Source organism: Macrobrachium rosenbergii, chromosome 53 (assembly GCF_040412425.1).
Source record: "Macrobrachium rosenbergii isolate ZJJX-2024 chromosome 53, ASM4041242v1, whole genome shotgun sequence".
In the NCBI taxonomy this organism is placed as follows: Eukaryota; Metazoa; Arthropoda; class Malacostraca; order Decapoda; family Palaemonidae; genus Macrobrachium; species Macrobrachium rosenbergii.
Genome location: NC_089793.1, coordinates 23,635,031 through 23,652,642, shown reverse-complemented (window position 1 = coordinate 23,652,642; position 17,612 = coordinate 23,635,031). Strand labels below are relative to the sequence as shown.

Below are 17,612 nucleotides of genomic sequence, written 5' to 3'. Positions count from 1 at the left end.
ATATTGCTATACTTGGAACTCCAGGTGTATAATGAGTTTTAAAACAATTAAAATTAATTAATTATTCTGAGCAAAATAAATCTCGGGTGTGCTCAAAAGAAGATGATTAAGCTTAAATAGGAAAATTAATGGTGGCAGTTTAAGCAAAAATTTGGCTGCTGAAAAAAGAAAATTCAGAAATTTTTGGGTAAGGGATCTTTGAGGATGACCCACAAAAGACCTGTCTTTAGTTTCTTGCCTTATAGGAACAGAAAGTACTGCATGTGGACGCAGCATTTGCAGTTTCAAAGACGAGTGGAGGAAATGGTGCGAAAAGTAATACATTTGAGCATAGTATTTGATTTTATTTTTAATGGGGTTAACGTTGCTGTAGTTACATGAAAGTTTTTTTTATATCTTGAATGCCGTCAGTAGTATTTTACGGGATTATTGTACTTATTTTAAATTCATTGTCGATTATCAGCCCCAGTAGGTGGGATTATTCATTATATATATAATATATATATATATAATATATATATATATATATATATATATATATATATATATATATATATACATATATATATATATATATATATATATTAAAGCAATAGGACCTGATGGCATTCCTGCAGAAGTGTGGAAGAGCCTGGGAGAAGAAGGAATAGACATGCTGTAGGACCTAGCAAAGAAAATATAGTCAGGAAAAGATACCACAGAGAAAGCTTTATTGTGCCTATCTATAAGGAGAAGGGTGACATCCTGGATTGTGCAAACTACAGAGGAATAAAGCTAATGTTACACACTATGAAAATATAGGAAAGAATAATGGATCAAAGAACTGTACAAGACAGTAGTGAGACCAGCTTTGATATATGGAGCAGAAGGAGTGCAAGAGAAGAAATTGGATGCGGTAGAGATGAAAATGCTCAGGTGGATGTGTGAGTAACACAAATGGACAGGATCAAAAACGAAAGAATAAGAGGAACTACTAAAGTCGTAGAACTATCAAAGAAGGCCCAGGGAAAGACTGCAGTGAGTATGGCCATGTGATGAGGGAAGGATGAGACATGTGCAGGGAGGAGAGTGATGCAGGTGGAGGTGCCTGGTGGGAGAGAGAAAGAGAGGAAGGCCGAAGCGAAGGTGGATGGATGTAGTTAGAGAAGATCTTAGAAACAACCAATCGTCAAAGGACGATGTGTCTGACCGAGCCTGGTGGAGGAAAGCTGTCAGAAGCGTCGACCCCACAAAGAAGTGAAAATTGCAGAGAAATAAATAAATAAATATATATATATATATATATATATATATATATATATATATATATATATATATATATATATATATATTATATACATACATACATATATATATATATATATATATATATATATATATATATATATATATATATATATATATATTATATATCGCTAAATAGTCACGCAACTTCCAGTGGTGTATGTATACATACCTACTGTTGTTAGGCTCCGATAAGACGGGGTGGTTTAGATTCCAAATTCTTTAATTTACAAAGTTCACTTTACCGAGTCACATTAATCTGACGCTGTTAGTGTTTTAATGGGTAAAATAGTTAAGTTCAGAAGTACACTTGACCGGGTGAACTTCTTATAAGACCCCTTTTTGAATTCAACTTTTAAAGAGGTAAGGGACGGGAAGGGGAGGGGAGGGGAGGGGAGAAGGAAAGGAAAAGAAAAGAAAGGGAGGGAAGGGGAGTGAATGACAGCAGGTTTGAAATGATGTGTAAGAATAAAAGAAGTAAACGAAAAACCGATAACTACGACGCTAAAATTCTCTCTCTCTCTCTCTCTCTCTCTCTCTCTCTCTCTCTCTCTCTCTCTCTCTCTCTCTCTCTCTCTCTCTCAAATTGAAGTGCAGATATTTACGAGTTGGGGTGAAAGGAAGAAGAGGGTTGGGTAGCGTTGTTTTAGTTGATGGCTAGGAGGACCAGTCACGAATTTGTTTTTGATAAAGTGTATTCTTTGTTAGATATTTGCATATGTGAAAGTGCGACACGATTTGATTCGGTTTCGCAAATTTGGAGCAGACGTTTGTGCGTATTTTTTTTATATTCAGGGACGCGCGATCTAGCTTGTGCACGGAATGGATATATTCAATCTAGGTGATACTTTCCTTATTCACATACAGGTGTATTATATATATGTATATATATACACTGTATATATATGTATGTATGTGTGTGTTTACGTAAAATTTTGAAATTGGAGCAGTAAGACTTTTTTCTTGTTTTATTATTTTGAGGAAAACAGCTAAGATATGTGTTCAACCTCTGATGCTAGGGCTCTCAAAGTAGATTAATAGATTAGCGTAATTTTATTTGTGATTATTATTTTATATATATATATATATATATATATATATATATATATATATATATATATATATATATATATATACAGAGAGAGAGAGAGAGAGAGAGAGAGAGAGAGAGAGAGAGAGAGAGAGAGAGAGAGATTTTCCAGTCACTAACTGAAGGTTAAGGTATAAAATTATTAATGTAAAATTACATTAACGTTGGGAAATTATTTCAGGCTGTAGACTGGGGCCTTAAAATAGATTACGCCTGGTCAAATTATTTGGAATGGTTTTTTTTTTCTGGATAGGAAATATTTGGACTTTTCAATGGATAGGAAATATTTAGGCTTTCCTGTGGATTGCAAACATTTAGGCTTTTCGCGGGATAGTAATATTCGGGCTCTCCTGTGGATAGTGAATATTTTGTCTTTTCTCTGGATAGTAAACAATTGGACTTTCCTCTGGATAGTAAATTTTTGGGGTACCTTGAAAAGTGTTACTTATTATGGTTATAAGGAGAAAGATGTTACACTTACTAATGCTAGCAGTAGTGTGTATGTGTATGTGTGTGTGTATAAGTAGATGGCCTTAGGCAGGGTCAGATTAGTAGTAGTAGTAGGGAGGAGGAGGAGGAATTTGGCGTGGTCGTGGTCGCCATCGGCCTTATACTCCTCCACTTTCCCCGACCTGACCTCACACACACACCACAGTTGCCACCAAGGGCCACCACCTGCTGCTGTGGCTGTTACCTCCTCTACTGTTTCACTTCGAAAAAGTCTTCCCCCTCCCCACACCCCCACCACCCACCCACCTCATTACTGGCACACTTCTTCGACGTCACTTCGTACGAGGCTCGCTCTCTCTCTCTCTCTCTCTCTCTCTCTCTCTCTCTCTCTCTCTCTCTCTCTCTCTCTCTCTCTCTCTTTCCAGGAAGGTAGGGTAGGTAGTACTGAAGTCCCCCCTCCTCCCGTCTTTTCTCTCGCTTTCCAGGAATCTCTCTCTCTCTCTCTCTCTCTCTCTCTCTCTCTCTCTCTCTCTCTCTCTCTCTCTCTCTCTCTCTCTCTCATATTAGTCAGTCGTGGTCATTCTCCAGAGAATTGATTTTACATTTCGGTGAAGATTAATATAAAATATTAAAGTAGTAGGGAAGTCTCTCTCTCTCTCTCTCTCTCTCTCTCTCTCTCTCTCTCTCTCTCTCTCTCTCTCTCTCTCTCTCTCTCTCTCTCTCCGGGATGGGAGTGGCTCCTATCTCCGACACCCTGATTACTACACTGCATCTCAAGTCATGCATTAAAGTACTATGCATGGCCAGAAGGGCAGGAAATAATTCTTCGGTATATACTGCGAGGTAAAACAAGTGCCCTTCAGTTAACGTGTGATATTTCATTAGGAAATATACAGTACAGTTTGGCACTTAGGCAAATTGTTCTCTCTCTCTCTCTCTCTCTCTCTCTCTCTCTCTCTCTCTCTCTCTCTCTCTCTCTCTCTCTCTCTCTCACCTGTTTCTTTAGTTACTTGCATCCTTTGTCTTATCCCAGTGAATATGTAAAAAGTCTCTCTCTCTCTCTCTCTCTCTCTCTCTCTCTCTCTCTCTCTCTCTCTCTCTCTCTCTCCATAAGGTAACAATACCCATAAACTGTAGTCGCGGTATAGATATGTTTCTTTGCTACGATTGTAAATTATATTTTCAAAATGACTGAAGGGAATGCAATTATCAAACAGTAACGCCACATAATACAATGTCTCAGATGTTATATAGAGTGAATAAGAGTCAAGAATTCAGCGCCCGAATAAGCTTTAGACTTTCTTAAATAAGAGAAAACTGAAACTGAAGTTTTATTAGAAAGCTGCTTTGTCTAACTATATCCACGATATTCAGCTTGAATGGGGATATTTCAAATTGATTGCTACACTACAGAAAAAAAAAACACGCTGCGCAGTTACATTTTAACAACTTTTACGAGGAAGGATTTTTTTTTTCCATTCATGGAAGCGGTGCAGTAAAAAAAACTCGTAAGTTCACTTATTTTTAATCGTGCTGTTAGTTTTTTTTAGTTGTACCTTGATCATGCAAATGACTAATGGTATACGGCCTTACTTCATGCGAAGTTAGAAATCTTGTAACAAGAAGTAATAATGTTAAATTATACGATGAAATGATGAAAAAGTGAAACTGCTTTAAATCTCTCTCTCTCTCTCTCTCTCTCTCTCTCTCTCTCTCTCTCTCTCTCTCTCTCTCTCTCTCTCTCTCTCTCTCTCTCGACCTGAAGAGCGAGTTTTTTTCGTGGCGAGAATAATTTATAATAATTGAAATCAGGTTTTAAAAATGCGGAAACAACTGACGTTTAATTTGAATTGACAAAAACTAGACCCTTACTCAACATTTCATCACTCGTGAGTTTTCTTCATGATTTAAGTCCCTGTCATGTGTTGAGGGGGTTGTATTTTAATAATTTAATCACATTTTTATATGTGCGTTTATGAATTTAGTTTATTTTTTCTTTAATAACTGATCTCCTCCTTCTGTATTTCATATTACCTTCTGTTACTTCTTTCCAGTGAACGCCATAGTATTCTTTGGAAGTTGGATTTCAAGCCATTGACCCCTGGGGGGGAAGGGGGCGCTTGTTCCTAATGAAAAGAGTTCATCTTCTGAATAATAATAATAATAATAATAATAATAATAATAATAATAATAATAATAATTCAAAATACTCACAAAGGGATTCCGTGCCGTATCCTTATGAATAGGGTTCATCTTCTGAATAATAATAATAATAGTAATAATAATAATAATAATAATAATAATAATATTCCCAAAGGGGGATTCTTTATCTTGTCGCTATGAATAGGGTTCATCATGTGAATAATAATAATAGTAAATCGAAATACTCCGAAGTGGGACTCCGCATCGTGTACGTGCTCCTCTAAGGAGCAAGAGCCCGTGCTAGGTCAGTGTCATGGATACGGAGGCCTTCTTTTTCAGCCGTGGCTTTGAACAGCCGTCTTACCTGTTGAGTTTTATAGGGTGACCAAATCTCTTGCAAGTTCTTGTTGACGGTCAGTTTGGGTTTGTCCTGTGTTAAGTTTTTTGGAATGTGGTTCGTTGCAGATCAGTCAGTCTTAGGAGGTTTTTGGATAAATTGATCTGTGTTGTTTTTATATGTTCAGTTTCATATTTTCTAGTCTTGTTTTTAGTTTCCAGTCCGTTTGTTTTTCAGTCTGTTTTGAGTTTTTTTCTTGTATTTTCCAATCTCTTTTGGTTTTTTATTTTATAGTTTTTTATATTTAACAGTCTTTTTGGTAATTTTTTTATTTTTTGCAGTCCGTTTTGTTTTTATAGTTTCCAACCGATTTGGGTTGCCTTTCTTATATTTTCCAGTCATTTTTTTATATATATACTTTACCTTTTTTTTTCCAGCCTGGTTTGGGTTGTTTTTGTTTTGGGGGTTTATTTTTTTTTCTGAAATACCACTGACATCAGAATTGTCACTTCAAAATCATTAAATCTCATAAAAACCTATCCCTGTCTCACCTCTGTCCAGCGTCCAGTAAGCCGTGCCTTTAGACATAACCCACATGGTCCAGTCTCTCTCTCTCTCTCTCTCTCTCTCTCTCTCTCTCTCTCTCTCTCTCTCTCTCTCTCTCTCTCTCTCTCTCTAACAGCTTCCCGAGTCGTTCTCATACGCCATTTTATAACCTCGTCTTGTTAAGAAAACGACCCTCCTTTTTTTGTCGTTTATCTCCAAACTCCTCTCTTACGCTCCTCCCCTACCCCTCCCCCTCAACCCGCTCTTGTAATCCATACATTCACAAGGTCAGATATGAATCCGAATTTTCGACGGTACTGTTGACATACCCAATTGAAGTTCAGTCGTAGGGGTAATTTGGATAGATAACAAGTAAAAAATGCTCCATAGTTTCTTCGGCGCAGTCGAGTTTTCTTTACAATGCATAATGCTGTGTGAAACTCCCAGCCACGGCCCATGAAACTTCAACCACACTCCGGTGGTGGCCTGTGTTGTTGGCACTTTAGCGGTGCCAGCCGCACAATAAATGGCTAACTTTAACCTTAAATAAAATAAAGACTACTGACACTAGAGGGCTGCAATTTGGTATGGTTGATGATTGGAGGGTGGATGATCAACATGCCAATTTGCAGCCCTCTAGCCTCGGTAGTTTTTAAGATTTGAGGGCGGACAGCAAAAAGTGCGGACGTACAGACAAATAGCCATCTCATTAGTTTTCTTTTACAGAAAACTAAAAACCCAGACGTCTGTTATACCTGTGGAATAAAGGGGGCCAGGAGGGGAGGAGGGGAAAAACTTTGGTCGTGGGTTCCTCTCTAGTGTGTAGTAGGGAAGGGGAGGGGTGGGGGTAGGGAGAGTGAAGGTCGGCTCATAATAATGAGTAATATATCATGTGAGGGGATACTTAGAAACGCGATTACAACAGTTGGCTATCGGAAATTTAAGAGAGGTTGATTGAAGGGTCTCCTTTTTTATTCGAGGTCAGAGAGAGAGAGATAGAGAGAGAGAGAGACATGGCCCATCGCTTGATCGAGGGAGGATCGGAAAATGTATTATCATCATTATTATTATTGGCATGAGTCAAGGCCCGGATGGAAAGTGTATGGGTGGAATTTATGTGTATGATGCCTTCCTTCTCTTCGCCTGAACGGAAAAGGTACTGTTAAACGGCCCTTAATTTTAGTGATCGAACGTCACATTGTTATTATTATTATTATTATTATTATTATTATTATTATTATTATTATTATTATTATTATTATTATTCAGAAGATTAACCTTGTTCATATGGAAGAAGCCCACAAAAGGGCCACTGACTCGAAATCAAGCTTCCAAAGAATATTTATACACAGTGTAAATTTGAAAGAAGTAACGGAAGGTAATGGGAAATATGGAAGGAAGAGATCAGTTATAAGAAAAGAAGTGATAAATTAACGAGTTAATAAATAGATGAAATAATTTGTAAATGATTAAATTACCAGGTAATGCCTGGAATGATGATTGAGATTAAAGAAAATGTGAAATACAGTTTTCAGTGGTTTGTTTTCGTATGAAGAAAAATATATATACTGTATATATTATATGTATATATGTTTGTGTGTGTATGTAATTAAAATCTTGGACAGGGGCGTCCTGCCAAAACTGACAGAAGGAAGACGAGAGAAACCAAGGCCGGTAAAGAAAAAAAAAAAAAAAATATCTTGACGCGGATGAGGACGGTAATCAAACTAACTCATTATGGAAATCAGGCGACCACTGTCTCGATTCTCCCGGGGAACTTGGATGAAGGAAAATGGTTGATTTTTTATTTTTTTTTTTTTTTTTTTTGCAGTAATTTGAACCCTCAGTTTTGTTTTTACCCTAAATTGTTGGTCCCTCACTTAATTGGGGTTTGAGTGGTACGTGTAACTTTTTCAATAGTCGAGTGAGTGAATTTTGTGTGTATATATACATATATCTATATATATGCGTGTGTGTCTGTGTATGTATATGTATATATTAGATAAAGGAAGGTTGAGAATTTTTTTCCACGAACAGTATAACCATGTACAATTTTCCCTTTTTAGCCTGCCAAGGAAAGAGACATTTACAGACTTGTATATCGTTATCTCAGAACGTAAATTAAGTCCCATTAATTTTGCATTTCATAATGTTAACCACGACATCGTAGAGGCAAGACATAGAAGAGGTAAAGAAATAAAAAAATAACCACCCAATTTAAATTGCTGGTGAGGGTAATGATAAGATCAAGTGAATAATAGCGATTGTTGGACGTCTATGCAACGGCTTCTTCAGCATCAGTGTGGTGTGCGGAAAAAGGAGGGAGAGGAGGAGGGGGAAAGGGGTAGTGGTGGAGAGAGAGAACTTCAATACTGTGGTTAGTTGTATGTCATTCGCCTTAAGTTCATCACTCGAAGGGACACGCACATACGCTCACACTCATATACACATATATATAGACAGACTCGACTCAGTACCGAAACAGATTGTCAGACTCCAACGTTTACCATTGCTTCTCGCATCTCCAGTCTTCCACCTCCCCCTACCCTCCCACCCTCTCCCTTTCTCAGACATTAACTACACCCCATACCTCATAACCCCTCCCGTCTCCCCCAATTCCTTCATCTCCCTCGTTTGCAAAACTCAGATCGAAATTTCGGCTTCGGTCTATTCTGAGTGAACTCGAATTGCATCGGCATATGATATGGTCTAGATCAGTTATGTATCCGTAATCAAGCTTGATTTCCTACTGTATGTATCGGTAGTCAAGCTTGATTTCCGACAGTATTTATCCATAATCAAGGTTGATTTCCAACAGTATGTATCTAATCAAGCGTGATTTCCAACAGAATGGTTCAATACATATAGTACAGTACCGCATATTTTTCTTTATGTAATATTTGCCTGGTTTTTGCAATATCGTTATGAGATCGCTAATTACTTTTTATATATAAAAGCAACCCGGTTGCCATTTTATTCATAGAGTTTTCGTAGGTAATAGAGTGTAATGTCTCCAGTGCCTAAATTTAAATATAAAGTTTGGGAGGAAATAGGAGGTAAACAAAGTTTTTCAGGCGAATCTGTGTACTCTTCATCACATTACTTCTAAGTTAAAAGTACTAGAATAATATTGATGTGTTAGGTATTTCTTTGTTATAGCTCATATTAAAAAAACAGTAAATATATGTACCAATTTCCCTTGTGTAGGTATGCCATACACACAGTTGCTGATGAACATCACTTGAATGATCTTAGTTTTGGTAAAATATATTTTGTGTTCATTTCAGTTGTCTTGTGTTTATATATATATATATATATATATATATATATATATATATATATATTATATATATATATATATATATATATATATATATTGACTGATACACACATGGGTTGGCCATGTGGGAAGATTGGAGGAAGATGAGTTGATGAAGAGTGTAAAATTATGTATTGTTCGAGAGAGATAAAGTGAGGTAGGTCTAGCGATATATGAGACTCAGAGGTATTGGAATATCCAGGAAGTGTGTGTGTGTGTGTGTGTCGGTGGTTTTGATGTGCTGCTGGTGATAATACTTTCAGGTAGTAATTTGGAATTTTTCTGCGGGGAAGTTCATCCAAGATTTACCTGTTAAATTGTGAATTAGGTAGCGACCATTGTCCTTTTTTGTATTATTATCTGGAAACTCCTTTTGTCAGGGGAGATATATATATATATATATATTATATATATATATATATATATATATATATGTATATATATATATATTATATATATATATATATATATATATATATATATATGTGTGTGTGTGTGTGTGTGTGTGTGCAAAATTTGCTCAAACAAGTCGTCAGTCAGTTCCGCCAACGTTATGCAACATGTCACAGGAGGTAGACGCATCGTTTTTATTTGGGCGTGATTTTTATTTTGCTCCTTGCAGTAAATTAATGGACATTTTACTCCCTTTACTCTCAGTGCTTCGTAAGTTGTAAGTAGATGTGCTTGATAAGTCGTTATTAATTGTGCAATATGTTAAGAGAGCCGTTGGTATTACTCGTCGTTCAAATCATCTCTCGTCATCAGTCGTAGACTGAATAACAGCTCGGCTTGAGATTCATGTAGCAAACGAATGGCAAAGCTTATTTGAATGTCATTTCCTTTACTGGCCAACGCCGTGCGTAGAGAGCCGTGTCTTTAATGTGTTGAAGGAGAAAGACATCGTTTTATAAGTTAACTGTAACGACCAAGGAGAGTAGTGTTGTTGCCCGCAGCACCAGCAGCCTTGCTTCCTCCTAAGTCGTGACTGACACAGAGTGGCGCAGAAGTTGTGCAGTGCGTATGAACGCCCGTGAGGGATAAGGAGAGTTGTATAAGATGAAAAGTTTGAAAATCTTTTGCTTGATATGATTCATTTGTTGTTACAATTACGAGGGAGAGAGTTTGGTTTGCTAATGAAATTGACCGATAAAATGACAACGGTACGAAGATCGTTCACAGAGTTTGTGCGATGAGACTCATTTTGAGGTAGTCTGTACTCCCGTCCCCACTACCTGTGCTGCGATCCGATGTGTAGCGTTGTGTACGAACCGTTGAATTAATGCATATTAGGATGCTTATAACATTATCCTTTTTCAGTGTATTTTTTTTAATACCTTTGCAGTTTATTGCAGGAACTAAAAGTTTTTAGGTAACCCCTTTGTTTGACTTTTAAGTGAATTTTCTTATTTTACTGGGTTTATATAAAATTTGTCATATAATGAACTAATCCTTGCGTAGATTTTTTTTTTTTAACTTGTATGACTTTTCATGGTCAGTTAACTTGGAACTCAAACATACGCACATTTTAAAATATTCATACTGAAGGAATTTTGAACAGCCATTCTCGGTTATGCATTATCTCCTGGAAGGAGGCGATTTTGAAGGGTTCTTTTATTCTTTTCTTCCCTTGGGTATCATGTTTCCCCCCCAAATGAAGTTTTGGAGGTGCAATCGAAATGGAAGGGTCACTGCTGTCCAGCCTACGGTGGTTTCCCACGCAGGGTCGTTGATATGCAAGCTTCATACGGCGCCGCCTTCCCCCACTGATATGGGTTAAAAACCCTTACCACCGCCACAAACCCCTCCTCCCCATCATCCTTCCCACCCACCTGCCTCGATCTCCTCCTCTCTCCCTCTCATCTCTTTGTAGCCCCGCACCCTTCTTCTTCGGCTCCTCGGAGATGCTAAAATCACTCGTGTATTTCTTCTTAGCGGTGTCTTTATATTGAGCAGGAAAAGTTGATGCAAACAGATACATAAGAAGAGGGAATATCGGAAAGATGTCTTGTTACCATCAGTTTCCTGTTTAGTTATTGTTTTGCTAGTAATATGAACATGCCAGTCTGATCTACACAAAGCCATCTTTGCATGAAAACGAGTTGAACACGTGGGGAATATCCTTTTACTATCATTAGAGCTTGATCTACATTTCAGTGGAAAATTTTGAGTCATTGACTCGGAGCTTTACATTTTAAACTGAATCTTTGCTCAGTTTAATACGGTTTTATCATGCACAAGGCTTTGGTGATGATTATTCAGTATTCTTTATTTATGGCTTCTGAATTCTCATCCTTGGAAAAATCATTAGGGAGATGGAACCTTGCAGTGGTCATTGAAAGGGTTAACAGTCAAGTTTTATTACTGTTGAAAAAAGTTGCCTCAACTGCCTTAGAGTGCATTCGTATATGACTGGTAAGATAAATATTTTTATTTTATTTAAAGTTTTTATACCCTTACATGTCAAACACTGTATAGACATACGTATATTTATGTACATGCATTGTGTATAGATTATACTCATATGTATATTCGTATACATGTAATATGTATAGATTATACATATTAGATTATACACTTGTGTATATTCATATACATGTAATGTGTATAGATTATTTTCACATGAATGACATGCCCCCAACTTAGATGCATTTAAATACTGTAATTTGTCATTACACTAGAGAGAAAACCAGTTCTGATATTGGGAGGAAACTTCAACTCATTAAGAGGTAAACTTCTAAAGCCAGTGTGGTTTGCATGTGGTCCTCTTGCTAGGAACATTGCCATTGATCACTTTTACTGACACCTACAAAGTTACTGTTTACAGTGTCACATTAACCTCTTTAAGGGATTTCATATCTTAAATAGCTTGTAGTTGATCATTTTTATGGGTTGATTTGTCACCTCAGTATTTTAGACTGTTGGCATCTATGTATGTATAGGTTACTTAATCAATATATAAAATTCGTCTAAAAAATGTTTGCTCTTCTTAGGCTTTGGATATGTGTTTTTGTTTGTAGCAGTCCTTTTATGTTTACAAATAGTCTGCAGTACAGTTTGGATGTCCCAGTGAACTTTGAATAAAGGCCCTGATTATTGTGCTGTATTGATGATAACCATACTTGTGAACTGAACAGTACATCGTAAGAGGACTGTATGGTTTAAAATGTAACAGCATTGTTGCGTAAGAAATTGAGTTTTTCCACCAAAACAAAAGTGCGTTTTGATTAATGATTATTTTTGATGAAGCAGCATCTCTTAATCCAACTGGTAAACCCATTTTTTGAAAGCAGGTTATGTGGACTACAGAGGTGAACTAATAGTACAACTGAAAAGGGCACGCTGATGTTAGTTGGCCTCATTTTCCCAGAAAAGTTTTCAGTGTAGTGGATTGTTGTTTTGAAGTTTTATGAGTAATTCAGATAAATTTTAAGGACAATTGTGCAAGACATTTTTCTCTGCAAAATCATTATACAGTGCTGTAGTTGACTGTATGATGAATAATGATCTTGTAGCCTACACTGAATTGTACTGTACTCTAGATTAGGTATATTATACATCTTACTGTGCTTAATTCTTATGCCACTGCTGAAGGGGCTCTTAAAAGTTAAGGGTCTACTAATATTGTAGGCATTTAAGAGTTTTACGTGAAATAGCCTATTGTGTGAAGTTTGTCCAGTTTATAACAAAGACTTGATTGTGAAGCATAATAGCAAAGGAGAAATTTTGTTTGTATAATTCAAGAAATTGCATAATGTCAGCAGTTAAAGTTATAGGCCAAGTGAAGCACATACTATAGTCATTTTGTCTTAATTTTTTTGGTTTATATTAAGAATAAAATTTGTTTGGAATATGTGTTGCAGTGATGTAAATTGTGTTTATGGAAACGGAAAGGCATCAATGGCTAGATGCATAAATTACTTTCATGCCTGAAGGGTAAACAACAAATATTGTAAATGGTTACAGTTATTTTTAGATTGTATTATGCATTAAGCATATTGTAATACTGTATAGTACTTTTTTCCTATGTTAAGTATTCACTTGTGTCAAGTAGGCAGGTTCCAGTTACTAGATTTATAAAAATGCATGTCCATGGAAAACTTCCCTGTCACTCAAGATTAGTGTGTGTAAAATGGAAAGCAGATGATTTCAGTCCCATTTTGTTTAATTTGTTTTACTGAATGTAACAAAGTGGACTAGTTTGATAGAGAAAATAGAAACCTTAGTTTTATTCCATTAGGATTCTCATTCATAACTTTTGACTTCATCCTTTCTAAGCCTTTAAAAAAAAAAAAGAATGATCCACTTTTAAACACTTTCACTAGTCAGAATGCATGCAAGTACTCTACAGGTTTTGAAACAAAAAATGGGCTTTCATAACTTTTATTTTTTGTTATTTTTCCACCTAAAAAGCTTCTGATTCATTTAAGTGCCAGTATCATAGAAACGTACCTAAGTCACTAGCACCCTTTGTGGTAACCCAAGCATGACTGGAAGTGTGTTTTCCAGGTATGGAGATTGCCAACGGGAGTGGAATGGGTAAGCGGTGAATCCCCGTAGTGTACGTAGCACAGTGCTGTCCCTCTTGGATTGGTTTGTCAGTCCCAAGCCCTTTGCTGTCAGTGCCTCATTGTAGGGTTAAAGAGTTGTAAACAACCCTTCCTCAGTTGGATGCTCATAGTTATGCCCTAGAATTTAAGAACTTCACATTTGAATTTGTAACTGTACAGTATTAGTGTTTTCAGCTACAGGCATGTGGTTTTGCCCTCCCCTGTTTTCCAGTTCTTGTATAAGTTAGGCACTTTTTGTGGTTTAGCCACAAGTATTGCTAAAAAGTCCCTTGACTTGGATTTATGTACACTACTGATAAATATTCAGTTGGGCATTTTTTTAATCTAATACAGTACTATAACATGAAAGGGCTGTATTTAATCCAAAACTCCAATCACTTACAGTACAGAATATTTATTTAAAATCAGGTAAGGAGCACTTTTATCATGTCACATGCAGCATTTTGTATATAGTTTGTTGGAAATACGTAGTCCGAAAGTTTTCCATTAAAAAAAATGAAGACCTAATCACGTGTATTTTACTGCAAAGGTACTTGGAGAGTGTAAGATTGCTTTCCTTCATGGACCACTTATGTAGACACTACATAAATTTGTTGCTTTGCATGCACGCTGCTTTCATTTAGCTGTAGTTGAGTAGCTTCCTTTTTGTAGAGGTACAGATTTTTCCCTTGAAGCTTTTCTTCTTTGTGTTTATTAAAAACATGTTTAAATAAATGCCAAGGCTTGAAGTTGTTTTTGTCTAAAAAAAAAAAAAAAATACACTAATCAAGGTACAGTATTGACTTGTGTACTAGAGGTGAGGCTTCTTAGAAGAGCTTTGGAGTGCATATCCTTGATTGGTTATCCTTTGGTGACCCATGACATTGAATATGGATTTGCTCAGTGATTGGAACTTGTTATCTTTTCCATTTGCATATTCAGTTTTCATCATCTTTTTTTTGTTTGGTCTCTTCTCTTGTTTTTGCTTTCATTTTGTTTTTACCACCAGTACTGTGAGTTTTTTTGTTTTTTGTTTTTGTTCATATGAAATTGATAATATTGGAATTTTCTGTGAAACCAGAGAAGTGAAAAGCATGTTGGTTTAGTTGCCTGCACAACTGGAGTTTACAGCACTATTCATTCATACATTTGCTTTTAATGTAGTTCACAGGAATCTTGTGGTTGCCAAGTCAGTTTTCTTAATTTTTGTTTTCATAATTAAATCAAAAATTGTACAGTACTAATAAGTATGGAACCATGGTTTTAGGAAGCAGTATTAGCATGTGAATACTGCTTTTAATGTTACAAAAGTTATTCAAGAATTTAAAAAGTGATTAAAAGTTGAGAAAAAATTTATGATTTTATTTCATAGTAAAGCCTTATGGAATATTTACTATATGAACATTCTATATCAAGGAATATATGGTTAATTGATTAATGTTTCTTGATTTTAGGGAATGACCATTGTTGTTCTGCAGTGCTCCTCATTTTATTCCTTATTTATTTTTGACAGGCACGGGGAATACAAATACAGATGGAACCTACAAGCCCTCTTTCCTCACAGACCAAGAACTAAAACACCTCATTCTTGAAGCCGCAGATGGCTTCCTCTTCGTGGTTGCATGTGACACCGGTCGTATTATTTATGCTTCTGATTCTGTAACGCCAGTTCTCAATCAGCCACAGGTTAGCCACATGAAATTAATACTGCCATAAGGTTTTATTTTTTGCACATTATTAAGGTTTATTACGAAGCTAGGATTCATTCCTGTTTCTCTGAAAAATTTAGTTTACCTTATTCTCCTAACGGTAAATTTAACTGATACTGTACTTATCTTCCCCTGAAATATATGTTTGCTAATTTAATATACAGTACTGTTTATGCACAGTAAGCAGTAACTTTCTTGCATATACTGACAGTTTAAAGAGATGATACAATTATTTTCTCATATACTTTTATTGTTTCATGTGTAAATTAAATGTAACTTATACAGTGTATGCATTACATACTCTTATTCTCTCCCCCAGAGTGAATGGTTTGGCTCTAGTATGTATGAACATGTTCATCCTGAAGATGTAGAGAAAGTAAGAGAGCAGTTAAGTACACAAGAACCTGCCAATCAGGGACGTATTCTAGATCTCAAGACAGGCACTGTCAAAAAGGAAGGCCATCAGTGTGAGTCTTATTCATGAGTGTTTTAGATCAATCCCAATGGAGGGGGTTAGTTCTTGTCCATGCACCTCACATGGTGCACTGCAGGCATGACTTGAGGTTCCTTGCAGCCTCCCTTTGGCCCCTAGCTGCAACCTCTTTCTTTTTACTGTACCTCCCTTCATATTCTCTTTTCCATTGGGCTTTCCACCCTCTCCTAACAATTGTTCATAATGCAACTGCAAGGTTTTCCTCCTCTTACACCTTTCAAACCCTCCTACTGTCAGTTTCCCTTCCAGCACTGAATGAAGCTCGTAGGTCCCAGCATTGGGCCTTTGGCCTAAATTGTACATTCCTTCCTATTATAGATCACTGATTTATGCCGTGAAGGGTGAAAAAGAATACAGTACTGATTTCATTGTTACTTTCCCAATATTTCTGTTTTAGGTTGATAGCTGTGAAGATATTTTAATGTTTAAGCATTGTTACGGTACTGGACAATAGTTCTATGTACTGCACATGTTCTAGGGCATTTTTAAATCCATCATATTTTAATTGTATTTTAAGGATTATCAGTGTATTGGGTGTTAGTTACTTTTGATGCAAGGGCGTATTCACTTTATAATATTTTACACTGTATTTTTGGAGTTCCTACCTAAACTTTAAATTTCATAAGCTTTATTCTTGTGCTTACTGTTACAAGAGTATATATGTTCTCATACAAATGAAGTCTGTAAATGAAGACCTCATTAAATTTACACCCTTTTGGGGGGGTTAGTACCGCCAGTGCACCTCACGCAGTGCACTTGAGGGATTACTTAGGTTCTTTGCAGGGTCCCTTTGGCCCTAGCACTGTACCTCCATTCATGTACTCTTTCTTCCATCTTACTTTCCACCTTCTGCTAACAATTGTTTCACAGTGCAACTACAGAGTTTTCCTCCTGTTAAACCTTTAAAACCCTTTTACTTTCAGTTTCCCTTTTAGTACTGAATGACCTCATAAGTCCCAGCACTTGGCCTTTGGCTTAAATTTTATATTCTATTCCATTAAATTTACATGTGTGTTTGGTAATATAGATAGATTTCAGTTACAACGGAATGATTAAATTGCAGCAATACATTCTCTCACAAGCCATTTCAAATGTTGCAGCATCCATGAGGCTCTGTATGGGATCCAGACGAGGATTCATCTGCAGAATGAAAGTGGGTGCCGTCACAGCAGACAACATGAATACTGGTCATTTGAATCGCCTTAGACAAAGAAATTCCTTAGGTCCTGCCACTGATGGTCATAATTATGCAGTGGTTCACTGCACTGGTTATATAAAAAATTGGCCCCCAACTGGAGTTCAGGTATGAGAAATTAATCATATGTGGCATCTTATTTTTCTGGATTTTTTTTAATGTAAATTTGAAGTATATTTTTATGAAGTAAAATTTTTTTTTTTTTTACTTTTTTAAGCAATTACATTTCCATCACACTAAGTTGACTGTTTTTAGTAGAAACATATGTGTAACTATTTCACAAGGGAGTGAATAATTAGTTTATACCTTCCATTTTGCTTTTTCCAAGTTAGATACTATGGTCGATTATTCTGTGATAAAAATAAGCAGTAAGTGTTACTCCAAGACTACCAAAATTCTTGGAAAGGAGCCATCCCTGTTAAGTTGTTTTTTAACAAATAAACTTCTCCTAAGTTTTAGGTATTTTGTGTGGACTTCTGATTATGTAAGACCTTTCTAAT

At 36.3% G+C, this 17,612-nt stretch overlaps 1 protein-coding gene across 14 annotated transcripts in view; it reads left to right on the top strand.

Annotated features, from left to right (window-relative positions):
- Nucleotides 1-17,612, top strand: part of tgo (Aryl hydrocarbon receptor nuclear translocator homolog tgo) — a 308,504-nt gene that overhangs the window by 280,953 nt on the left and 9,939 nt on the right. For 8 of the 14 annotated variants that reach the window (XM_067096881.1, XM_067096882.1, XM_067096874.1 and 5 more), the window contains 4 exons: nucleotides 13,675-13,704; nucleotides 15,229-15,401; nucleotides 15,744-15,891; nucleotides 17,018-17,220. In XM_067096881.1, the coding sequence (XP_066952982.1) occupies nucleotides 13,675-13,704; nucleotides 15,229-15,401; nucleotides 15,744-15,891; nucleotides 17,018-17,220 (554 nt within the window). The remainder of the gene's footprint in view (nucleotides 1-13,674; nucleotides 13,705-15,228; nucleotides 15,402-15,743; nucleotides 15,892-17,017; nucleotides 17,221-17,612) is intronic. The other 6 variants (XM_067096885.1, XM_067096883.1, XM_067096878.1 and 3 more) reach the window with 1 other exon arrangement.